This window comes from Monodelphis domestica, chromosome 4 (assembly GCF_027887165.1).
Source record: "Monodelphis domestica isolate mMonDom1 chromosome 4, mMonDom1.pri, whole genome shotgun sequence".
Taxonomy (NCBI): domain Eukaryota; kingdom Metazoa; phylum Chordata; class Mammalia; order Didelphimorphia; family Didelphidae; genus Monodelphis; species Monodelphis domestica.
The window spans coordinates 54,170,062-54,197,102 of NC_077230.1; the positions used below are offsets into that span (position 1 = coordinate 54,170,062).

Genomic DNA, 27,041 nt, shown 5'->3' on the forward strand with positions numbered 1-27,041 from the left:
TTGTGCCTCAAATTTTCTGGAACTGCTAAATTTTCCAACTGCTTACCCTCTGTGTAAATCACTGCTAGATGCTCTGTTCAATTGGAAAGAAGGAAAAAGAAATTCCTTCTCCCTCTCATCCTCCCTTATTCTTGTACTTCCCTTCCTGCCCATATCTTCCACAAAACTCTCCCTACACTCTCTTGAACCAAACTCTTTTCTTCAGCATTAGCTGTCCCAAAGGACTGATCATCTAGTGAAGTTTCTCCCTTTTCTGAGCTCAAATGTCCACACATCCCAGAATGGATCAGCGATGAATCTTGAAAGTTAGCTTTCTAATATTGTGTTAAACCTTGTGATTATGTTCTAAACTGGGGATGGGGGTTTGGTGTAGTCCGAGATTAACTCCCCTATTTGCACCAAATGAATGCATGATAATTTGGAGAAGAAAGGCTTCATGTAAAAGGTGACATTTGAGCTGAAGTATGAAAATTAACTGGAGACTCCAAAACGGAATGAATTCCAGGTATAGGTGACAGCCAGTGCAAAGGTACAGAGATAGACATGTAGTCCTATATGTGAGGAACAGTTAATAGGTCAGTATAGTTGGACTGTAGAGTGGAGAGAAGAATCACATGTAATCATACTGAAATGTAGGAAGAGCCCATATTTTGAAGAGCTTTAAGTGCCAAAGAATAGAAATTTGATACCAGAGAACTCTCCTCAGTAGACTGTATTTTCCTTAAAATGAGAGACTTTCATATCTCTTCCTGTTTCTAATGTCTGTCACAGTTCCATAAACACTATTTTTTTTTTGGTCCAGACATGTTATTTCATCTATGTGGTAAATCTCCAGAGTTAAAATTCCTCCAACAAAAGAGGTGAAAGAAAACTATCTCTTTGATCTTTTTTAAACTTTATTAAAAAAAAAAAACACACCAGTTCCCTAGCTGAAATTAACCTACCCCCTCACCCCAATTTTCTCAGATTCAAAGTTCCCTCCTAGGCGTGGGATTGGTCCTTATATAGACCAATCCCACACCCAGAAGTAGGGTGCATGGCCTTTCCTAGCATAGGATTGGTCCAATTAAAGACCAATCCCACACCAGGAAGTAGGAAGGAGGAAGCCCTGGGGCATGCTGGGGTATACAGACTCCCCCCCCCATACACAATATTTTAAAACCCACAGTAGATTGAGCTCACTTGTAACTGATTGGCTCACAGATGTGTTTGGGGGACTGGAGAGTTTAAGTCAGTGATGAGCAACCTTTTGAGCTTGGTGTGTCAAAATTTGCCATAAAACCTAGCATAACTTGGGTGATGTGTCACTTTGATAAAAAAAAAGTCCTTCTCAGCATGTGGCCCCATGCTTCTCTGTATGTGGCCACATGCGGCCATGTGTCATTGAAAATGGCTACATGTGTCAGTTCTAACACATGTGTCATAGGTATGCCATCATGGGTTTAAGTGGTATGTCCATGGTCATAAGACTAGTTGATATTGAAGATGAGAATTTAATATTCTGACTTGGAAGCAAATTCTGTATCTACTATACCATGATAATTCTCAGTTATATGCAGTATGCATATTATTATTATTTAAAATTGCAAATTTTAAATTTTTTTTGAGAGTAACGTTAGGTTAAGAAATCTGCTATCTCTCCAAATCCAGAAAATGAACTCTTCTTAGAAGACACCATGAAGATGCCTCTACAGACCACAATCTACATCAAGAAGATCCAGAGTGAACTTTGGGTGTGGTTGATTGAACTGAAGGTTGATAGAACATTTAATTTGAATGTATACTCTTATGCCAAAAGGGGACTGCCCCCAACTGGCTGTTTATCAATGCGCCTAGCAATTATTGGTTTTGTTCTCTTTTCCTCTTATCCTCAAATTATTGTAATTTCAAAGTTGGTATGTTTACAAGACCCACTGGAGAGACTAGTCTTCCGCAGGCCTCAGGGGGATTGTATGATTGAAAATCTATTACCCTAAAAAAAGAACTACATATCCAAAGAGCCCACTGACTTCCTATCATTACGTACTTCCTGTAGACAAAGGATAAAGGTTGTGGGCTTTGGAGGCTCCCTCTCTCTGATGTAGAATCAGTATTGACGGTGGTGGGTGGGGTTGACTAAAAAATGGCTAACCAGTGTGATAGAGGCTGGCATTTTACATGCAAAGGTTCATAAGTCATTCACCACCCATGACTTAGAGTCTTTACCTAAATGTATGGCTAAATTTTTAATAGAGCCTCATCTTGCAGTTAAAGAACTAAAGAGAGCATTTCGCCTCTATGAACCAGATTTTGAGGATGTAGAAATTCTTTTATCTGAACTCTTTACACCCCAGGAACATAAAAATTTTATTGAACAAACTAGAAAAGATTCTTCACTCACGAGCTGGCCAGAAGTTTTTGAAGATCTGGATTTTTCTAATCCAAAATCAATGGCTTATCTAAGAAAATGCTGTGAGGATCTATTGCAGGGAATGAAGCAATTGTCAAAAAGACCCAATGCATGGGGGAAATTTGACAGATTATCCCAAGAAAAAAATGAACATCCAAGCAAATTTATTGATCTCCTTATTGAAAAAAACTGAGGGACAGTTAGGTTTTAGCCCTAATTCAAAAGAATCAGAAGTACATGTGAGGAGACAATTTCTCAAGGGCTGTGATAGGCACTTGAAGGATTTCTTCAGGAATTATTACCCTAAGTTTGACACCATCTCACTTAATGAACTTAGAGACAGTGCCACCTATCTTCATGATAACAAAGTAGATCAAGAAAAAGAAAAGGACAATCGAAAGAAAAACCTCCAAGAGACCTCTGAAATATTAAGGCACAAAGAATTAGAGGAGGTTAAGAATCTGGCTACAATTAAGACATTTAACAGACAAACCACATAGTATAGACAGACATCCCAAAGTCAACAGAGGGTGCAAAGAGATACCAGTACTTGCTTTTTATGTTCTCGTCAAGGACACATAATAAGAAACTGTCCAATGAAACTGCTATGAACAGGGCCAAAATAAGAGAGATGGCAAAGGTCAAAATGCATATTATCAGGGAAAAGTATATAATAACAAAAACTATGGGCAACTGGACTCTAATAGCAAGCAGTGTTGCTCTCACTGCAGACTTAGAGAACAGGAGACCTCAGACCTGAAATCCATGGAAGCAGCAATAGCTTCTGGAGCAAAAACCCATTATTCAGAAGTTGTAGCAAGAAATAAGCATTATATCGCATGATGCCAGGCTCTAGCATTATCTAGTGGAAAAGAGATGAATTTGGAAGGTACCCCAGGGAGGAAACATGAGGTCATAAGCATAAAGGGGAAAAAACGAGATGGTAGAAAGGAAAATGAAAACTTTAAAATTTTAGTGGTGGAGAAACAGATATTTGGGCAAAAGGAGAGTAACTTAAGTACAAAACAAGTCTAGAATTAAGGTGTAGAATGAAATTGCATAGATAATAGCAGACACGAAACATGACATTTATGGTTCACAATACATGGGCACACAAAACTGCATGGAGAAAAGCAAGGAACAGATTAAATCCTTTTTGGAAATTTTTTTAGTTTGCAGAATGGATCTAGGCAGTGGAAAATCAAACAGGGCTAGCAAATCTTTCATCAATATCAATTTAAGTATCCAGACCATAGCTAATAAGATAGCTAAACGAGACATTATTGCAAGAGACTTTGGAGCTGATACATTTATGTATCCAAGAGGGGAAAGAAAGGAAAATGAGGGGAAAACTAACTTAAATCCAAAAGCCAAAGACTTTTACCCACGAAATCCTAAACACACGAAGATACAAGTCCTGGGGATGGGTTTTGCACAGATCAATACCAAACTTCCAATAACTTTCTAATCCCCGAACCACAGACTGCAAAACAATTTAAGGGAGTGGAAACAGAAGAGTCTTTGATAGTGAAACCTCATCCAAGCAGTTCTCAAACTGAAATTAACACAAACACAAACCTTTCCTCTGAGCAAGCTATTAGTTCACAGACAGCAGTGGTCCAAAGTGATAAGGAGCTAGTTAATAATAGTGCATTGAATGGGGATGGAATAAATAAAGAGGGGATGGTAGATTGCAATATGACATCTACAAAACCTGAAACATCTACTATTTATGCATGTATATTACAAGCCCTGGGGCAATAAAATAAAGATGATAATGGAAAATCTGTGTATGTAAACACCATAATAGCTAATTTACAAGAAACTCCAGAACCATATCTTGGGACAGAAGTGGGACAACAAAAGTACAAACCTTTAAGTGATACAGGGCAAGGTGGATCTGTATTGAAGTCATTCCCAAAAGATAACACCATACAGGGAATGGTTTCTATGTCAACAGATACACAAGAGGGAGTAAACAAGAATTTGATCCAAAAGATATGGTAAAACCTGTCACTCCAGTAACATAATAGCAGATCTGCAGGGAGTAGTAAACCCACAAGAAACAAATTTGTCACTGCAGAACACAGAATTAGAGCATATTACTGGGCAAACAGCTAGAAAAGGAATTGGGAAATATAGAAATCACTGAAATAGGGTCAGACCAAGACACAAAACCTGATTTAACAACACCTGACACAGAATTACAACAGGTCTCTGAAGAAAAGCTAATGGAAGACCTGGAGAGTACAGAAATCAGTGACTGAGAGTCAGACTTGGACCCAGATGATACAGTACCAAATGGTACAATAATAATTGACCAAAACAGTGATGAAGAACAGGAACCCTGTGAGTCCATCAAGCACTATGATAAAGTTCACAAAAATTTAGATGAATGGGACACAAATTGGCATAGTGAACACCTGAATTCAGAACAAACAAGCTTTTCTGATTCTGATTCAGATGAAGCAATTGAAAACATAGGAAACTCTTTATCAGTAGAGGAAATACTGTATATTGCAGGAGTCAGTAGTTATGAAGAATTATGTATGAAATATGACTTAGAGAACAGTGATACTGAATTGGAAGTAATATGATAGATAACTTGGTATCAGGACTGGTTTGAGTTCTATAGGGTAGCAAACAACACGAAACCTTATAAGAACTGGTACTAGGCATAAGATCTGACACTTAATCTATGAAGTTACTTTAATCAAATCAGGAAAACCCCTAAGCAATAATGACAAGCCCTGGCTGAAAAGAAAAACAAAACTGAGACAAGTCCACGAACCCCAATAAATATAGATGAGAAACTTCCAAGATGCTATTGGAGCATCTTATCCAAGCAAAAATTATTATATGAAACCAAAATAGAATAATGCCAAAAATAGATAATATAAATTTGGGTTAGTTAGATCAGGGAGGATTAGTGCAGCCTGTGAAACACAGGAGAAGAGGTTCCTTGCGGAACCTGGGAGTTTATTTGGATGGATTTAGAATCTCTTAGAATTATTAAACCTATATATGAATGCCTATCTCAAGCCTAGACTTAAAATATTATTAACCTCTACACCCAACCACATAGGAATAGAATAATTGCCTTACCATCACACATTAAGAAAGATACCTACATTCATTACATAAAAAAAAAGAATCTCACTTGCACACATGAAGATGGCATAAACATCCTGTATAAAATTTCATTCACATGCATCAACATATTCACTCTTACATGCATGCACATGTTAATCTTACACACATGCATGATCCTGTAGTTCCAGATACCTGAAATCATCTTTCAAGGTGAGGCGGCAGGCAAGTATGTATCCTGTAAAGGCGAAGGCACCCCAGACCTGTGACAAACTGCAAGCAATACCAAAGGATGGAAGATACACAGACAACTGGAAAGAACTTTGAATCAAAGACATTATGGGGAATGGACTTCAGAAAAATGGGTCACGTAAGATTAATCGCCGATCACATTAATCTCATATATAGGGAAATACATTCACATGCACATTGGAATAAATATACATCCACCACAACATATCTAGAACACAAACAAATTTTACACTGACATTAGGGGCTGTGCTGTAAATAAGGACAACCATAAATTGTATATCTGTAAATAAATGTCTACTACCAGAGGATATATATGTATATTTGTATTTAAATAACATGTGACATATGTAAATGTATATATATGTGTGTGTGTATATATATATATGTATATATATATAGCATAATAATGATTTAATCCAGTAATATAGATAGAAAGGAGAATTAAAAATACTAACCCCTTAATAGACAGGGACAGAGCAGTTTAGGGTGGAAAAGGGAATATTGTAACTAAAGAGGTAACAGGGACCGAATAAATCAGATTTCATTAGATACAAGTTAATATACATATGCATATATAAATATATACCTATAAATGTTATGAATTATTACATTGGAATTAGCATTATATAAGGTATAGGATGGTTCAATTTTACTTAAGATTTAAATTTTATATTGATTGCAATATGAATGACTTTTGTATTAAGAAATTGATATAAAAATTTTGTTGGCACATAATCCTAACCCTCTTCCCACAACTCAGTCTTAGCATAAGATAGGAACTTAGATTAGCAAATAGACAGATTAGGATAATATTTATTATTTTGGGAGGGAGGAGGTTAGATGGGAACAATAAGTAACATAGATAGATTAGATTTGACATAGAAGGTAAATAACTGGTGTGGGGCAGGATGGCACCCTGTGAACAACAAGAAATGGAGGATTTGTGACAGAGGCTGGCACTACAGAAAAAGTGCCAGGCTGAAGAGTATGTGAAATTGATCACATCAATGAGGGAGGGGCCCCAGGAGTGGAATCTGGAGGAGGAGACTCTGACTGGGAGAGCAGTGAGGGTCTCTTGGTCTTGAGAAGTTGGGAAAAAGACTTTCTCCTGAGGGTTACTCATTTTTCCTGCTGGTGACTGGAAATCTTTCCCCCCAGCCCTTCCCAATTGAAGGGACTTCTGAAGAGAAAACTGAGTAGACTTTACCTCAGCTCCTGTTGCCCAGGGGTGAGTGAACCTGACTTTCTCTCAGGGGACTCAGGCTGCCAAGGCCTGAGTTCCCCCCAAACTTGAGGAGGGAGGGGAAAGGGTATAGATAGGGACAGGGATCCCCTTTTCCCACATTCCTTTTCCCATTCTTCCCTGCCTGTTACTTCCTTTTGTATTACCTGATTGAGTTGACATTAAAAGTTATCTGTTCCCCATGCTGAGTGTGCGTGAACAGATCAAGGGGAGATCCTTTGGACTCAAGTAGTGGAGGAGGGACAAGAGGGATGAGAGAAAACTGGGGAGAGCAGCTTTACCTAAGGAGGGAAGGCAGAAGGGGTAAAATCTTCAAATACTCTCTCCTCTCTCTGAACCAACTCGTTACATCTGCTGCCTCCCCTGAATCTCACTTTGAGAAGGGGGTTCTCTCTTTCCCCCTCTCCATACTGAAAGTCCAAACTTCCCTCAGGGTATAAACTTCCCTCTTTTATCTTTTTTTAATATTACCAGCCATGGGCACGTGGTCTTTATTTTATATCTTCTTTATTCCTTGATTTCTAATGATCATTAATAAATCTCTTAAAATACAATACTTTTATTGAGATTTAATTTTATCTTCTACAGATGACACTTATATGTAGTAGACACTAAGTAAATGACAAAGATGGAGGAGAAATGAAAAACAATTCATCCTGGGAAGGGGTATAGAGTCACAGTAGAGTACAATGACTGTCCACCAATGTCCCTTATCTTCTGCTCTTAAAGAGCCACACTGACTCCACGATAACATGATCAGTAAGACCACCAAGCCTGACTTGCTACAGACTAAGCTAGAATAGGGGAGAGTGTGTTTCTAAGGTTTTTGATACATCTCCAAAATATCTTGGTAAAATCTATTGATGTTAAATGATTAAATGGAACTGGGACACTAGTCACTGGTACATAACAGTGGGAAGAACACCTCTGAGGCTCAAGCTGATGACATGAAGAAGAAAAGACACCTCAACCCCTTCAGGGTACCCCAGAGCACATGACAATGAGATATAGACAGCCTGCCTCTGAGACAGTGGGAAAGAACATGTTTGCTCCACATGAAATGTCATCTTTGAGCACTCATGTTATTAAAACTTATTGATGAGCTAATTTTTTTCTTTTAGATCATAGGAATATTGGAATTAAATTACTCAGAAAAGAATTTAGTCATCTTAACCTGCTCTTCAAGCATTTTTTTACCTTATAAAATACATTCTTTATTATCTAACACAGAGTCTGTTCTTAAAATTCCCAAGTTTATCTTATTTCAGACTTCTGCACACATACATGCATGCACATACACACAGCTGATCAGCCTATACATTGGTAAGTGATTCGATTTGAATGATTCTGCATTGTTTCTTGGGCTGATTTCATACTCACTTCCTCCATTCTAATTAATAATGTAATTAGGATGCTACAGGAAATATTTACTCATTCCTTTCCTATAAAAGAGCTCCATGAACCATCCTGGGGAATCACCAGGTGGCAGTAGTGTACTAACAAAAGAGAGGAAAGGTATTGTCTATATTCTTTAATGATGATAGAAGAATGAGGAAAGAACTGACTAAAAAATCTTTCAGCAAACAATTCTGAATGCCCTTCCAGGAGATCATCAAGGTTGCTATGGAGGAAATTCTTCTTTCAGATATGGGTTGAATGAAATAACCTCGGAAGTTCCTTCCAAGTTGGAGAAGCCATGATCAGTGAGGAGTTATTTCCCCTTTATTCATATCACTGAAGAAAGCTCAGGCTCATGTTTAGGTATGAGATGAGTCAGAATACTTCAGTCCTAATAAAGAAATTCCAGAAACAGTGTTTGAATAACATAAAGCAATAAACTTCAATTAGTGATATTGAATACTTTTCTACAGTTTACATCTTATTTTATCAAACATATCAGTCCAAATGGAGAAACAACTTGATTGCTTCTTTAAAAAATTAGAAGTGATATATAAATTAGCATAAAACTGAACAATCCCCAAATATAGACTGCTTTAGTTCATAAGAGTTTTTTAAACATTAATTTCTGCCCTAATGAAACTGAGCAAGACCCTGTGTGGTACACATTACTTGAAGAAAACAGTAGACTTCTTACAACTGTTCACCAGAAAATATTTTTTAAATGATGAAAAGAATTTATTGGGCAATGAATGATGTTATTACTTTTCTTTTGCCAAAGAAAAAGGTCATATCTGTATCCTTTCTGAGCCAGGAATTACTAGAGGGGTAGCCATAATTTCCTTGGACACTATAACATCTAAGCTTCCCTAGAAGGCAGAAATACTGTAAATTACATGTACCATAATTTTCTGCATGTTATTGCACAAATTTGTTACAACATATTTCTAAGAAAATTTTTATACTAGTGATAAATGTTAAAAACAAAGGCAATATGTACTCCAAACACTGAAAATATTAAGAAACTGAATAAAAATATAGTAAGAAACTATAGTAGGTTTCAGAGGTAGCTGTGACTCAGTGGTTAAGAGCAGTGGACATGGAGTCCTGAAGACCTGAGTTTAAATAGTCTTGAGCCCTTCCTAGATGTGAGATCCTGGGTAAGTCACTTAATCTCTGATTGCCTGACAAAATGATACACTGGAGAAGGAAATAGCAAACCACTTCAATATTCTTGCCAAGAATGGTCCATAGGGTCACCAAGAATCAAACATGACAAACAACAAGAAATAAAATATAAAAGAGATAATTATATATAGTTGTTAGAAACATCACAGGAATTGGTGTCACAAGAACAGGATTCAAATCTCAGTTCTTTCATTCTCTATATTTGAGTTGCAAATAGCAATTTTTGTGCCTAGGGAAAGGAACATATTAGGACAAGCCACATGAAACGGACATTCAATGGCTACTGAGAAATCTGTAGGGTAGGGAGTAATGGGCCAGGAAAAAATCACTATCTCTTAACTTCCTATTTTAATAGCTTAGTTGTTTCTATTTTTCATAAAAACTAAAAAGGTTGCTAGTGCCCTCCAAATTGTGGTGGTCAAAGGCAAAGCCCAGACTCCCTTTACCTTAATTAGGGCTCTGTTTGACCACACTATTAAAAAAACAACTGTACAACAATCATTTACAAAGTCTTTAAGAGCATTCCGGAAGATACTTGGGAGATCAAGCTTATGGACTACAAAAGAGATAAGAAAGAGATATCTTTATGCAGTACACACCATTATGTTATAAACATATTAAATATTTACAACTAAGTGTTATAAGAGGTATGTCAGAATAAAAGTGATCCAGGAAGACTTCCTAAAGGACTTCACAACTGAGATAGTTCTTAAAAGATGGTGGGACTTCAACAGTCCTTAAAAGGGAGGTAGAAATGTCATTCTAGACATAGGGAGTTACCTATGTGTAGTTGAGTGAAGTAATTTAAATTCTCTAATCCTCAGTTTCCATATGTGTATATCTAATAGATAGATGAACATATAAATATATATACATATATGTGTATATATATGTACACACATTTCAGGCATATATACTATAATACTATTTTCCAATGACTATCTCATAAAATTGCTGTGCTGAAATATTTTAGTTACTTAAAATCTCCAAGATCTTTTCAGTATACTCTCCACTAGCGAAGTTCATAGCCTATGAATGTTTTATCATCTATATCATCCCATAAATCCTTCATTAAGAATCTGATCAAAATCCTGTAAGTTTTCCTCTTAATATTTCATGGATGTGCATCACATGGACTTTTCATCTATTATTCCTATTCTCAATACACGATAGGCTCAATTTAATTAAACTAATTTATCATAGATATCATAGATGATATGTTTTTGGCACTTCATATATTTCTCATCATTAGTAATAATATTATAGCCTACCTGGATGAATCTTTCCATTGCCTTTTTCAATGTTTATTCCTTGGAGACTATAATGTTCCATAGTTTTCATTTTGAAATAATATAATGAAGTTTAGATACAGATAGATACAGAATGAATAGGTGAATGGTAATACTTTTAAATGGTCTTTTTGTCTATTGCAATAAAGTACAATTTACCAATTAAAAAAAAAGATATGTATTGGAGGTAGGAAACAGTTTAGGATGGTTTAAAGCATTGCTTAGTCTTCCAAATATGATTCATCCTCCTCTTCTACTCCTATACCATTCTGACTATCTGTAGTGATTTATTGTCCAAGATATCTCTTTTCCTGTATATATTATAACCCAATATAGTTTCCCCAAAATTATTTATGAACTTTTCCTTAAATTTTTATTAATTTAGTCATACATAAATGCATATGTGCATATATTTCATAGCAAGATATCCTATTTCTTGTTATAACTATGTAATATATTATAATAAATATCCTTATCCAAGGGAAACAAATTCTTGTATTAGCTATATCCAAAAATGTCTCATTCTTTTTTCCCCTCCACCCCCCTCAAAAAAACAGGTAATATTATATAGGTTGTATATGTGTTATCATATACTAAACATTTTCCTGTTTGTCATGTTGTGAAACAAGACATATACTGCTTATACTAGAGAAAATTTACAGTAATCAGAATAATATAATCCATAAACAGAAATATCTATAGAACATTGACTTCTAAAGAAAAACTTTTATTGGGAAAATTTTATGGAGGAAATAAAGTAAAGTATAGTATGTTTTGAATCTGCATTCAGACTGTTCTTTCTATGGTAGTGCATATCTTTTTTTTTTTCATCATGAGCTCCTTGGAGAAGACCTATTACTTAAAACAGAAGTGCTGTGATAAGTAATGGTGAGAATGGCAGCTGAAATATATGCCTGAATTATGAAAGACGTATGCATTAGTCACTGATCCTATAACACAACTAGCTACATTTTACATAATAATTATCTGCATGGTTATACTCTGAGTAGATTTTTAGTTCTGTAGGTGCAGGTACAATGTAGTGTCTACTACATTAATGATATATTTCACAAGGAAGCATTTAATAAATGTTCAGTTAAATCCTTAAAATAAACTTCATGTTCCATCTTTAATTTTCACCCAGGAAACCCTCAGTTTATACATAAGACATTCTCATAATTTTTTTTAGAGATGAGAGAAAATAAAAGATTTCTCTGTTGGTAATTAACCTTTTTTCCCCACTCTGTTGCCTTTTCTTGAGATTGCGATCATCCATAACTTTTTTCTATTATTACTTCATCTTTACCTCTTTGAGATGTCATAATAATTGATCCCTAAAAACTTTTAAAATTTATGTCTCTCTCAGATTTTCTTTGTTTGAAGTTAATTGTACTGCTACAGGTGGAGTAGAAAGGTCAACCACTTTTCCTTACTTTCGTTTTGGTGAATACCTTTCCACTTCCTCATGTAGTACATCTGGCTCTGTGGTGGTTTCATTGTCATCAGTGATGAGAATAGAGTTCTAACCACAAGCAAACCTCTTCCATTTCTCTTTTACTTCCTATTCTCATTCCAATTTCATTTGTAAATGTTCCTTGGATTATCCTGTGCATATTTGTTTTCCTCTCTACTGCTTTGTGTTCTATCCTCCTCTTCATCTGTGATGTTTTATAAACAGGCTTATCCTCCAAGCCGGTTGTCCTCTCCTCTATGTAGTTGGCAAGGAAATCTGGTGTTTGCTATCCAAGGCTGAGCTCTTCTAGCTCCTTTATTGTATGGTACCTATTTTACATTGGTTGAATTTCTTTAGGAAAAGGTTATAATGACAGAAACATTTTCATTTTTATACATTTTCCATGTTTCAAGATCAGCAGCTTATTTCTATAGCTCAGGTTGAAGGTATCGTTATTACCCAGTGTCTTATCTTTGTCTTGATTTTGTGTGAATTCTGACCTTTCGTGCTCACTAGCTAATGATTTGATTTTTCAGTCAGACTCTTCTAAAATTACTCCAAAGCAATATTTGGGCTTTTAAAAAATTTGTCAGCATAAAATTAATAATGTTCAAGTTTCTGAATAATTGATAGCCTTTGGCTTTTTTTCATTTTTTAATCCTGTGCCCTACTTTTGCAACAAATCCTTTGAGTATCAATGGTATATCCATGTTGACAAACCTATGGCACACATGCAGAAAGGGGCTGCTTCCCTCTCCCACTCCCCCCTTCCCCCAGCCTGAGGACATTTCTCATATGACCTGCCCCTCTGCCCAGCAGCTCACTGGAAACTCTTCCTCTCTCCCTTATCTGAGATAAGGGGGTGTCTCACATGCAGCATGAGACTTGCATTTTGGGCACTCAGTCTTTAGAAGGTTTGCTGTCACTGGCATATATTGACTTGATGTGGAAGATATTAGCAGATTTTCCTTTGAATTTCTCTGTTCCTTTATCATATGCAACAGACATTGGTCCATAAACTATGACCAAATTTATAGTACTTCCTTTGCCTGAGTACTGCTAATGAATAATGCAAGGTGAGTAAATGCAAGATGACCTACTGTCCCATGAAATTATTGTGACAGTTAAAAGAGTGGTTGCCTTAAACTGTGACCATGAAAATATGGTTTCAAGACCTTGAATTGCCAAAACTGTAAAGATAATTTTTTGTGTCTTGATTTTATATTAAAAACAAAGTGCTTGCCATGGGGAAAATTCCCAACTATGAAATACCCAAGTCAGCTGGGGTTTTATGGAGATTTTAATTAATACAAATAAGGAATTAAGGAAAGGGAGAGAGAGAGTAAGAGGAAATAATGGGAAAAGGGATAGGCCAGCCTAGGCCAGCCTAGGCTTAAGCCTTAAGAGAGAGATCAGTCAGTCTTTTATCAACTCACCACAAGATCCTTCCAAGCAAGATTCTAGTGTTCAGAGAGACCCAGCTACTTCAACTAGTCCGAGCTCCAACTCAGCTACCAAAGCTACCCTCTCTTTCAGCCACCGAGACAGAGATCAGCCTCCAATTCAGCTCCATAGCTGAATTACCTCAGAGGCCTTTCTGACCTCCTTTTAAAGAGAATTTTCTCCTATGTCACCTCCCCTAAGTTTTCACATCTACCAATCAACGTAGAAGTTTTCCAAAGGACTGACCATTCTTAATTCACACCTGAGTAGACTAAAACTTTTGAGTAATTCACACCTGAGTATCACCTTTTCTGGGTAGACTAAAACCACACACCTCTTGCTAAGCTTGCTTGAACTTTTAGTGATTAATTTGACCTTCATAGGTACTTAGCACCTTTTTGTATTAGATCTAAAAATAGACCCAGCTTAAGGGTTTTAGCTTTACTTTAAGTATGGGTTAAGTACTTTTCATTGTTCAGTAAGGAGTTCACAACTTTATCTTCCCCTAAAGTATGCCTAAGTATGGGTGGAGTAATGTTAGAGTTCTCACATTCCTGATCAAGTACCTTCATTGTTTAAAATGGGGAATGGTCTTAACCAAATGTTCTAAGGTAGAGTCTGAGAATTTTTAACATTCACAAGTCTGATAAATTTCAAGATTCACATTATATTCCTTTGAACTTTAACAAATAATATAAACAATTTATACAACTTTTTTATTTGCTTCCCTAAGAGGAAGTTTGAATCTTAAAAACTACTCAAACTGTACTTTAGAAGATTTGATTTAGCTATTTCCTTATTGTAACAATGGGGATACTTGGTCTAACAAGAATCAAGAATGCCTTGGGAACTTTACATTACTCCACCCATACTTAGACATACTTTAGGGGAAGATAAAGTTGTAAACTCCTGATTGAACAATGAAGGTACTTAACTCACACCTTATAGTGAAGCTAGAACCTTAAGCTAAGTCTGTTTTTAGACCTAATGTTAAATACCTATAAAGGTTAAATTAATCACAAAAAGGTCAAGTAACTCACAAAAGGTAAACTTAACAAATAAGTATGAAGTACCTCAGAAAATGTAATCGAACCAGAGATGGTGAGAACTAAAGAGTAGTGACAACTAAGAATGGGCAGTCCTGGAAAAAAAGGGTCTACTGTGATTGGTAGACATGAAAAATTTAGGGGAGGCGACATAAGAGAAAATTTCTTTAAAAGGAGGCTTAAAAAGTCAGTTCAGGCAATTCAGTTCAGAGTGGAATTCAGTTCTGAACTCAGTTCAGGAAATTGAGTTCAGTGGAGAACTGGAGCTTCCTTGGAGACAGTCCTCAGTGAGTAATAAGACTGACTCCCTTTCCTTTAGACTCAGGAAGGCCACTTTGGCCAAGGCCTTTAACTACTGCCTGGCTCAGCCTGAGCCAGAGCAGTTTAAATTAATTTTCTCTCTCTCTCTCTCTCAATCTCTCTCTCTCTCTCTCTCTCTCTCTCTCTCTCTCTCTCTCTCTCTCTCTCTCTCTCTCTCTCTCTCTCTCTTTCTCTTTCTCTCTCTTTCTCTCTCTCTCTTTCTTAATTCCTTCTCTCTATATTAATCAAAATCTCCATAATTCCCAGCTGACTTGGGTATTTTATTATTTGGGAATCATCCCTGGTGACCAATTATTTAGATTTCAAGTCACAAAGCTAAAATTATCCTTATAGAAGCTATTGGTCACCCTTCCATTTTGCTTCAAATTTTGTATGTCCTCTAGTTTCCTATATAGGAAAACTATCCATATGAATATGATTTTGCTTCTCTGTCAGTATAGAAACTTGTTAATTGTTGGACAATTATATAATATTTAAAGTGTCAATGATTAAATTAATGTTTACAAGTGATCTATCACATTCATGTTTCTTACTACTCTGCTCCCTTTTATTCCACACTGATGCCATTCTTGTGGAATCAAGATGAAGAACATTTAATATTTTTATCTTTATTATGATTCACCCTAGCCAAATAATTAATTATGTTTGATTTACCTGCTAGTAAAGAGTCTCTCTGTACTTAGGCTATGCCTCATATAGCAGATACAATTTTTTGAAAGGAAAATACTGGAAGATCTCCCACCTTAGTAGAATCCTCTGACTACTATAATACTTTTCAAGAAACTCAGGTCACCTCAATTTGATGATGAGTCTTTGCAATAGGAATTTCTTGAGGATCAAATAAAATAATTTATGTATAGTATTTTGCTACCATAAAACATTATATTCCTCAATCATAAACTATTACTATTTTAATACCAATTGATGCAGCTTTTGCTGCAGAAGGTAAAAGGGACCAGTGATAGTCATCACTGCCATTTCCTTCCTCTAGAGATTCTCTATTATAACAATTATCTCATCTTTTAAACCCAGGGAAATATAAGGACCCCACTGGTCCTCATGGTTCCCTTTTCTGATGCCTTATGGGACTTATATTAAAGAAAATATTCAGAACATAATTACAATTATTTCATGCATCTTGCTAGGAAAATTCCTAATATTTAGACAAAGGTTTTTCTCTCTGCCTTAATTAAAATTTATATTTATCTCTTATCTTTAGGGCAGCTAGATAGTGCAATAAATAGAGCATGAGGACTAGAATGACTAAGACCTGAGCTCAAATCCAGACTTAGATGCTAGCTGTGGTCCTAGGGAAAAACAACGAATACTGTTTGCCTCAGTTTCATCACCTATAAAATGATCTGGAGAAGGAACTGGCAAACCACTATAGTATCTTTGCTAAAAAAAAATCCCAAATAAGTCACAAAGAGTAAGACATGACTGAAAAGATTGGACAAAAAACCTCTGGCTTTGTTATGGTTGAAGCAGAACTTAAGTTCACCAGAAACATTTGTGTAAAGAAACAAACAAAGCCTGTTGCAGCATCTTTTAAATGATAGACATCCAAAAGGGAAGTTAAAGACTAGACCTTTTCTTGGAACTTACTTTAATCCTTGAAGAGGACAGCAAAAATGATAACTAAAGCTCAAATGTTTTATTGTAAGATGCTTATCAAGGTAATAGAACTTTTAGATTTCTAATACTCAGCAACAAATGAGTTTTACCTTTTCTTTCTCCTTTATTGCCCTTTCCCCCCTTCTTTTCAGCTCAATGCTTGAAAGATCTCTATTTCCCTCTCTTCCTCCCTCCCTCCCTCCCTCCTATTTTTCATTTCCCCCTCTCCTCCCCTCTCTTTCTCTCTTTCCCTACTCCCACTTATGTTTTGTTTCCTGTCTCTTTTCTTAAAATACTTGGGCTCTGAACTGGCTTATAGAAGAAGAATCACAGCATATGACCAAGTGTCTTTGCCTAATACCAATATTGTGCATCTCTTTATGTCATCCAATAACCTTGAAATTATGTTTGCTTTAATTGAATTCAGTGTTCTTCATTAGTTGATTCAATAGAGGTGTTCTCACCTTTTTGATACTACTAAGCCTTTTTTGTTAGTTACTTTGAGATAAGCAGTATGATCAATTAGTTCAATAGATCTCCACCCTAGCACCACCACCACCACCATCACCATCATCATGTTTCATGTGTCCTTTCTAAGTGAACACAAAATGTAACATTTTGAACTTGTAGGCTTGGTAAGGTAAAGAACTAGTTAATATTTAATAGATTTGCAAATATACAAGTTATTAGATGATTGCACTGGGAGACAAAATGATGTTGCAGTCCAATTCTTTTCTTTATTCATTTAGCAAGCATTTATTGAACATCTATTATGTAGATCATTACAAAACAGACAAAAGATAGAGAGAAGCAAAATTCTAGGAGGTCTAAATATACCATCAGGTGATCCTGAAGCATGGGAGATTTGGGTTAATAGTCCATGGTAGAGATTCTAAGGTAAATAAAGGCATAAAAATGTTACAAAAACAAAAGAGCTATTGAATGTTCTGGAGAGAGAACTATTCTTAAAAAATAAGCTATGTCTTCTACAACAAACTGCTTACATAGACCTGTATTTTAATTAAAAATAATCACAAAGCTCCCTTAACTCCTTTGCCAAAAGTTTTCATTCCAATCAATTAGAAAATGTCCTCATCTAGTATGGCAAAATATCTCCAATTGTATAAAACAAACAACAAAAAAGAATTATTTTTACAGAAATTGTCTGTGTTTTTATTTTGTTGTTCAACATATGCTCTATGAAGTAGAGATCTATAATAATTGGGGTTCAGTATAATCAGTTAAAAAACTAAATTACAAATAGGAAGGAAAATTGTTTCCACAACATTTGTCATTATAATATTTTTGATCAGCTCACCTGAGTTCCCTACATGGAATTTAATTTGAGGATTTTTTGGTGATAAATACTCATATTAGCATTTTTATTAAACTAGAAATTGTATTTATTTTGCCTTGTTTATATCACGAAGACTGCAAAAAGAAAGAAAGAAAATGTTGGTCCTATCACAGAGCTACTGACAGCAGGATCCAAAAAAAAAAAATCAGACTTCAAAAATTGTTGTGATGACAGCATTAAATTAGCAATATTAGGACCAACCCATCATGCTTGGAGCAGTTGTTTTGAAAATTATAGTCAATTGGTAAAGAATATAAATTTTGATTCTTTTTTTGAATCTCTGATCTCATTGTGGTGAGAATTCTCTACAATACTGCAGATTACATTCATAATGTGTTCTCATTCTGTGCAATTCTTGTCCATGTCCTCAGGTAATACACTCAACAAACTAGAATTTATAAGATTCCATGAGTAACAGTGCAGCACTGGGGCCCTCTATCTGTCATCCCTCAACAACCCACTTCAGTAGGTGCTTAATAAATTATTGTTAAAAGAATGAATGTGCTTTGCATAAGTTCTCACAAATAATCTGATGCTTTCTAATCCTTTTAATACACCTCCCCATTGCTCTTTGTGTCATCTATAATTTTGAACTTTCAGACATTGTGGCAGTCTAGAATTCATATGTGGCCTCATCATGCAGTATAATGATGCTGAAAACTTTTGCCTCAGCAGCTCGACATCACTGAAAATGCTACAGAACTTCTGTAATGTAATACGACATAGTCTTTCTCCTGTTTAATTCTCTAGGCTCTACAAGCATTTCTCCGCAACATAGATAGTATGCTTTCCCCCTCACCCCTTTCACGATAGCTCTTCCTTCCATCTTGCTAAAAGTATTCATTTCCTTTAAAGGATGGAAAGTGTCCTGAGACCTGATTGGTCCCCATTTTCCTAGTGAACATTTTTTATCATATAAGGGCATAATAAATTAATTTGGTGGATTTCTGAAGACTACATAAAATAGCCTGTTAACCTGACATGTTTCCATATAGAAGAGTAGGGTAGAAACATTTCTAGACAAGCCAAGTACAACTATATCCTTGTTGCATGTCTTTGTTGTGTTAGAGCAAAATAAACTTCTTCATTTTTCAAACTGTTCAGTAAATATAAATGCCTCATTCCACACCAACATCAAACCTGAACTCACAGGGTGCTGCCCCTAAGACTACTGTACCAGCTCAATAAGTTGTCTGTCTATCCATTTGGATATTATTCATTGGACTGTATGCATTTCTTCATCTGCTCGATTTAATATACCTGGATTGTTAGTCTGAAGTCATTTGAGCTGTGAATCTCAGTGAAAAGGTTCTGTAGTATTTTGGGTAACAAATGTTATTGGCAAACAGGAGTCTCTGTAGAATCTGACCATTAATGGGAAAATATTTTCCATTTGGACTCTACACAAGACATACTCAGTAACTGGCAATACCTTTTGTAGGTTTATCACTCCTTTTATATATTATTTAATATTAGTAAAAATCAAATGATCGTTGAAGTTATCTCTATTGTGGTATTTATCAAGCAAACTTGTCAAATCTTAGCATATATATGAATATCTTGTTAGGGGAGAACCTCTAAGGCTGCACTTTCCTCTATAAAATCAGCCAACAAAACACTGCAGTGATATTTTGTGTTTTTAACCTTTCAAGCAATTGTTGAAATTGTGAAGATATGGTTTGATATAGGAAATCATTTTCAAAAGCCTGCATATTCCCCTCTCACATTTTCATCAAGTGTTTCCTCATTATATGTATGGATCATTCTAATAAAGATTTTATATAGATAGGGTGCTTGTTGAGTGGGAATGTAAAATGTAAATTATATCGAGGAAATTTGAAAGTAGAAATGGAACTTTAACACCAGTGGTTGGAATCAATATTCATTCTAACTGACTTTTTTATATATAAGAAGGCTGGAGGAATTGCAAAATGAATCAATCCTCTTTATTCTAAGCAAAACACTAAGGGAAAGACCCATTGCAAAGCCCCTGTTGCTTATCATTTCATGAAAATGTTATTCTCTGAAATACTGAATTTATGTGTAATAGGATGTTCTGTAAGTATAATAATTCATATTATATTACACTTTAAGGTTTATAGAATGTTTTTCTCATAACAACCCCAACAATATGTAGTTCGTATACTATACAGTGGAAACATCTATTTTACAAATGAGGAAACTGAGACCCTAAAAGATCAAATGACTTATGGAAACATAAGAATAACATTTGTAATTCAGTTCAAGTAAACAAGCATTTTTAAAGCATCTATCATATATAAGGCAGTGTGTTTGATACTGGATATATAAAGACAAAAATAAGTCCCTTGGGAAACATTTATACTGGGGATATGCAACATGGGCAAAACTAAGTACATATAATTTGAGAAGAGCGAAAGCACTAACATCTGAGAGAAGAGGAGTTAGGGATATTTCTCAAAAGAATATTACTGGAATAGGTCCATAAAGTAAAATCAGATATAAAGGAAAATCAGAGGTAACATTAATACTTTTGGGATGTTGGAATTCCCTGTGTTGAAGACACAGAGATGAAGATAAGAGATTGAATGTCCAGTTTAGGGAACAAACATGTATTCTAATTTAGATGGAAAACAGAGTATACAAAGGTGACTATATCTGGAAAGTTGATTGGACCATTTATATTGTGGTTGATTCCAAATTTCAGATTGAAGGTCTTGTATTTTATCATAGAAGCAATTGGAAGCTACTGAAGATTTTTGAGCAGAGGTGTATCAAAGTCAAATCTATATCTATAGACTACAGGCATGGAGACCAGTTAGCTTATTTCAAGGAGATTAGCCAATATGGTAGAATAGAAGGAAGTGGACAACTTTATAACTATTGTCCCATTTGATTGTCATGACAACCTGGTCTATACATACTAGTATTATCCCTACTTTACTGGAGAGGAGATTGGGACAAATAAGAGTTAAGTGAGTTACCTACTGTATGTCATATAAGTTTCTGAGGTAAGATTTGAATTGACGAGCACTATGACACAAACCTGCCTATGGATAGAGTGTTTGGATTACAACAAGGGAGAGAGTGTACCTGGGGAATGGTACAAGAACTCCCTGGAAATGTGATCTAGGCAAGGGTCAAAGAGGGAATGAAATAAAATGGAGAGCCTGGCACTGATTTTTGTTATGCTTTGATGACCTTAAAAGAAGAAAGGAAATGGAAGAAAAGGTAGCACTAGGAAAGAATAAGAAAGGAATGAGGAGGAGAGGAGATAATCTAGAGACATAAGATAGAAATGTTTATGAATGAGCAAGGAGTGAATGGAGGAGAGTGGTTGTCACCTGAATCTCTCTTTGAACTGATACAGAGGGAAGTATATCAGAAAAATTTATACCATAGCAGCATCATAGAAATAGATGATTTTGAAAGAGATAAAAACTCTGATCAGTACAATGATTAAAAACCATTCCAGAGAACAGATGATTTAAAATTCTGCCTACTTCCTGACAGAGCCCTAATGTACATGGTATACAGAGTGAGACATATTTCTTCACATTTCAGTGTAGTAACATATTTTGCTTAACTGTATATTTGTTATAATTGCTTTGCTTTTCTTTTTTTTTCATTTGCAGGTTAATTGGGGAGGGAAAAGTAGGACAAAAAGAGAGCAGGTGCTTGGGGAAAATACATAAATATATATTTATATGTATATAAAATATCTAAAATATCATAAATATATAAATAATGAATATAAAAATATAAATATTCAGTGTATATTTACACATACATATACAAAGAACTACCAAAGTAGCAATAACAAAGGATCTTTAACTGAGGCGAAGGGATTGCCATCTAGTGTTACCACATAGCAAAGGCTATGGGAGTGTGTGAAGTAAAATACCTCCATCTTGCAGCACTCCAATAATGGGACACAGGTGTCACAGAGTGAATGACTTTCTATAAATGATAATATAGCTGAATAAGCAATCCTCAGTTTCTTAACTGAGTATGGATATAGCCATCCAGTTGAGGCATGTCTAAGTGACTCCTATAGTGAGAGAATTCAAGGTCAAGGAATTTCTCTGGATTTGGGGTGATTTCTGGTGATTTCTTTATTTTTTTTAATTTGGCATGTGTGGGATTGTGTCCCCTAAAGGGGGAGGCACTCAAAAATACAAGACTTGATCTCCCCCAAGATCCCAGAGACATTTATATAATTGAGAATAGAGACAAATGTGACAATTGCACTCTCAGTTAATTTACTGAGGATAGTCATGAATGTTGAATCAGTTTTTAAAGTTTCCACTCATTCCTGAACTGTAATTCTTTCTCTGAAACTTATACTGAGGGGTCCCTACAAAGCACAGGCCCCAGGAGTGCTCTTCTACCTCGGCAAAAATGGTTATTACTTAACACATCTCAGTTAGAGCACATAGGAGTCTGGTTTTGTTTTGTTTTCATTTGTGTCTTTTCCCATCTTGTTCATTCTAGTGGTCATTCCTAGTATTGTTGGCAGGTTGTTGAGTTCAAAATGTCAGGAGGCTCTGTGGGTGCAGAACAATATCAAGAGGAATTTCCTGCATCAGAGAAAAGACCATTGACAAGAAGAACCCAAGTTCTTGATTGAAAGCCTAAAACTCTGTGATGCTTGAACCATCCCCTGTGGCAGTTTCTAACCTCATTAGCTATGTGATCCAGTTAGGGGCACCTACCAGAATTCTTCCCAAATAGAAGAGGGCAAAAGCCTGGTCAGCCATAGCTTTCCACATAGTGAGGCAGTCACCAATACTAGAGAGATGGAGTCAGGCCTAAAGCAATACTCTATCCCAACATAAGTACTCTATGGGGAACTCTATATTCTTCAGGTGCTCTCTCTTGTTCAGTCACTGCTCTGGGAGGTAGCAGTTGACCCTAGTGGAATGAGCAGTGGGAAGAGAAAGCCTAGTGGTATAGGCTGAGAAAGTGCAGGCAGAGACACAAGTTCCCAGTCACTGGTAGTGGCAGCCCAGGGTCAGCACTAGTATAAGTAGGGGTGTAATATTTTAGATTATGAGTCTGGTTGTAGCTTAATGATTTTATTAAATCAAAATTAGTAGTAGTAGAAAAGAGAGGAAAAAGTAGGAGAGAGGTAACCTTTCTAATTTGCAGTTGCCATTTTGGGCCCTGTAGCTACAACCCAGCATGCTGTGAATTTCAAAACTATTCCACCCTAATCAGATCATTCTTTAGAAGATGTGATTTAGCTATTTCCTGATCAGTAACAATGGAGATACTTGGAATAACAGAATCAGGTCTTGGAAATTCTACATTCTTCACCCTACTCAGTTTAATAAGATTTTGAAGGTCTGCATCAAACTCAAGATTTAATTATCTGAGGAGATGGCCTTCAACAGACATGTGCAAAAAAAAAAGGACAGACCTCTGGGCTGTCCTAAGTCAAGCTAAATCCTCATTGGTACAGATGAGACACAGAAATATGATGTAAAAACGTCCATATAAGGTATGGCACTTCCTGGCTCCTCCTCTTTCCCTGGAGAGACAACTCTGGCTCACAGTGTGCTCAGTGTTCAGACATCTTGGAGTATTGGGTGGTGAGTTTTGCCCTGGAGCTGATTTCAGGTTCAGGCATCTTAGCTAAGCCTTTTTGGAAGTCAGGCTGATTCTTTCCTCCTTCACACTCAAAACCTTACTTTCTAGTTCTCTCTTCCTGCCAGGTACTAGCCCCTTTCTTCCTCCTTCTTCTTAAAATCTTCTCTACTATATCAATTAAATCACCATAAAATTGGAGGGGCGGGCTTCCGTTCCTCAGCAGCGGCGGGGCCCGCCCCTTCCACAGCCCCACCAATGAGGGAGCCCGGAGCGGTCACGTGCTCGCCGCCGAAGCCCCGCTCGCCGCCAGAGCAGCCGCGGCAGCAGCAGCAGCAGTAGAAGCCGGAGCCGCCGCCGCTAGACCGAGGAGCCGGAGCTGAGGAGGCGGCGGCGGCGGCGGCGGCGGTGCGGGGAGCCCAGAGGGAGCCCGAGTTTGGGCCCAGCAGCGGGAACTGGGCGCCAGCTCGGGTTATATTCCAGAGAGTAGTTCTTGGGGCATTAACTCAATCTGTCAGGAGATTTGAAAGGCTTATGAGGAGGTTCTGTCTCACAAAACAAGGTCCATTGAAGACAACAAGGAAGAGGGAAAAGGAACGGGGAAAAAGCTAAAACATTTTAGCAAACCATGAGATCTATCCGATCCTTTGCTAATGATGATCGCCATGTTATGGTGAAGCATTCAACAATTTATCCATCTCCAGAGGAACTTGAAGCTGTTCAGAACATGGTATCCACTGTTGAGTGTGCCCTTAAACATGTTTCAGACTGGATGGATGAAATGAGTAAATCTGGGAAAACAGAGGGAGATGGAGATGTGAAGAAGGATGAGGCAGGAGAAAACTCTGCCAAGGATCAAGGTGGCCGAACACTCTGTGGTGTAATGAGAATTGGCCTAGTTGCCAAAGGCCTACTCATAAAAGATGATATGGACCTTGAATTGGTTCTGATGTGCAAAGATAAACCCACGGAAAGTCTATTACACACTGTCAAAGACAATCTTCCTATTCAAATTCAGAAACTTACAGAAGAAAGATATGAAGTGGAGCAGTGTATAAAAGAGGCATCTATTATTATCCGAAATACAAAAGAGCCCACGTTAACGCTGAAGGTGATACTTACTTCCCCTTTAATTAGGGATGAATTGGAGAAGAAAGATGGAGTAGAAAATGTTTCGATGAAAGACCCTCCGGACTTATTGGACAGGCAGAAATGCCTGAACGCCTTGGCGTCTCTCCGACATGCCAAATGGTTTCAGGCAAGGGCAAATGGACTAAAATCATGTGTAATTGTCCTCCGCATTCTGCGTGATTTGTGCAACAGAGTACCTACATGGGCTCCATTAAAAGGATGGCCACTAGAGCTTATATGTGAAAAGTCTATAGGTACCTGTAATAGACCTTTGGGCGCTGGGGAGGCTTTGAGACGAGTAATGGAGTGTTTGGCATCTGGAATACTTCTTCCTGGAGGACCTGGTCTCCATGATCCTTGTGAGAGGGATCCAACCGATGCATTGAGTTATATGACAATTCAGCAAAAAGAAGACATTACACACAGTGCCCAGCATGCACTCAGACTATCAGCTTTTGGTCAGATTTACAAAGTGCTGGAGATGGATCCCCTCCCATCTAATAAACCTTTCCAGAAATATTCCTGGTCTGTTACTGATAAAGAAGGTGCTGGTTCCTCAGCTCTGAAGAGACCTTTTGAAGATGGATTAGATGATAAAGATCCCAATAAGAAGATGAAACGAAACTTAAGGAAGATTCTGGACAGTAAAGCAATAGATCTAATGAATGCCCTGATGAGGCTAAACCAGATCAGGCCTGGACTCCAGTATAAACTCTTATCCCAGTCTGGCCCTGTTCATGCACCAGTCTTTACAATGTCTGTAGATGTGGATGGCACAACATATGAAGCATCAGGACCATCCAAGAAAACGGCAAAACTTCATGTAGCAGTGAAGGTCTTGCAAGCCATGGGCTATCCAACAGGCTTTGATGCAGATATTGAATGTATGAGCTCCGATGAAAAGTCAGATAATGAAGGCAAAAATGAAACAGTGTCTTCAAACTCAAGCAATAATACTGGAAATTCTACAACTGAAACCTCCAGTACCTTAGAGGTAAGAACTCAGGGCCCTATCCTTACAGCAAGTGGTAAGAACCCTGTCATGGAGCTGAATGAAAAAAGAAGAGGGCTTAAATATGAACTCATCTCTGAAACGGGTGGAAGCCATGATAAGCGATTTGTTATGGAGGTAGAAGTAGATGGACAGAAATTCCGTGGTGCAGGTCCAAATAAGAAGGTAGCAAAAGCCAGTGCAGCATTAGCTGCCCTGGAGAAGCTATTTTCTGGACCCAATGCAGCAAATAATAAGAAAAAGAAGATTATTCCTCAGGCCAAGGGTGTAGTAAATACAGCTGTGTCGGCGGCTGTCCAGGCAGCCCGGGGGAGAGGAAGAGGAACCCTTGCAAGAGGAGCTTTTGTTGGCGCTGCAGCTGCCCCTGGTTACATAGCTCCAGGTTACAGCACGCCCTATGGCTATAGCACAGCTGCTCCAGCCTATGGTTTGCCCAAGAGAATGGTTCTGTTGCCCGTTATGAAATTCCCAACCTATCCAGTTCCCCACTACTCATTCTTTTAGCAAATGGCTGAAGCTAATTCCTATTGATTGAGCAACAATCCAGTCCAGTCCCGAATATTAGAAGAGAGAACAAGCCTTTTTATCCGGTTTCCTTTGAACACATAACTTGCGCAAAAATGATTTGTAAAGAACATCTTTTCCTACTTTTGATTTTTTGATTTTAACAAATGCAAATTTAGTTCTCTAAAACTTGAAAGAAAAAAATACATACAAACCTTCCATTCCCTCACCCCCATCAAAAACCTAGTTCTGTGAAACGTTACCTCATTTTCCGATAATAACTTATACCAGCCCTTCTGTTCTAGGGGAAAAACTAGCCGCTCAAAGTTTGTTTTAAATGAAGTCTCAGATTATGTAAAATTAAATTTGTGAAGGATGTATAGAGTATAAAACAAGGATCACAAATAAACTGTTTTTGTTGAAAGAAAAAAAAAATCACCATAAAATTTGGCAGCTGACTTGGGTATTTTATTATTTGGTATTTCCCTTGGCGACCACTTAAATTTAGATTTTTTTTCAGACTCAACCATAATTTCACCCTTTATAATGCCAAAGACCCACACTTCCTCCTGGTTTGAAGTTATAAGCATTTTTCTCCACTTCTTCCTTTTGATTTCACAAGTTCTATCTGCAATATTATTATATTTAAAGGCCTTAGAAATTTAAAATAGAAAATTTCTACCACAGGATTTTGCAAATGGGAGGGATCAAAAATTATTCCAGATGAGCTTCCATGTTTAACA

At 36.8% G+C, this 27,041-nt stretch overlaps 1 protein-coding gene across 1 annotated transcript; it reads left to right on the forward strand.

Moving 5' to 3' along the window:
• The first annotated feature begins 23,960 nt into the window (after positions 1 to 23,960).
• On the forward strand, positions 23,961 to 26,733 carry LOC100014384 (spermatid perinuclear RNA-binding protein-like). The gene has a single exon (XM_056793372.1). It carries the CDS (start codon positions 24,280 to 24,282, stop codon positions 26,296 to 26,298), a length of 2,019 nt encoding a protein of 672 aa, XP_056649350.1. The 5' UTR covers positions 23,961 to 24,279; the 3' UTR covers positions 26,299 to 26,733.
• Positions 26,734 to 27,041: the final 308 nt, after the last annotated feature.

Coding starts and splice junctions, on each gene's coding strand:
- LOC100014384 (XM_056793372.1), top strand. CDS start 24,280: ATGAGATCTATCCGATCCTTTGCTAATGATGATCGCCATGTTATGGTG.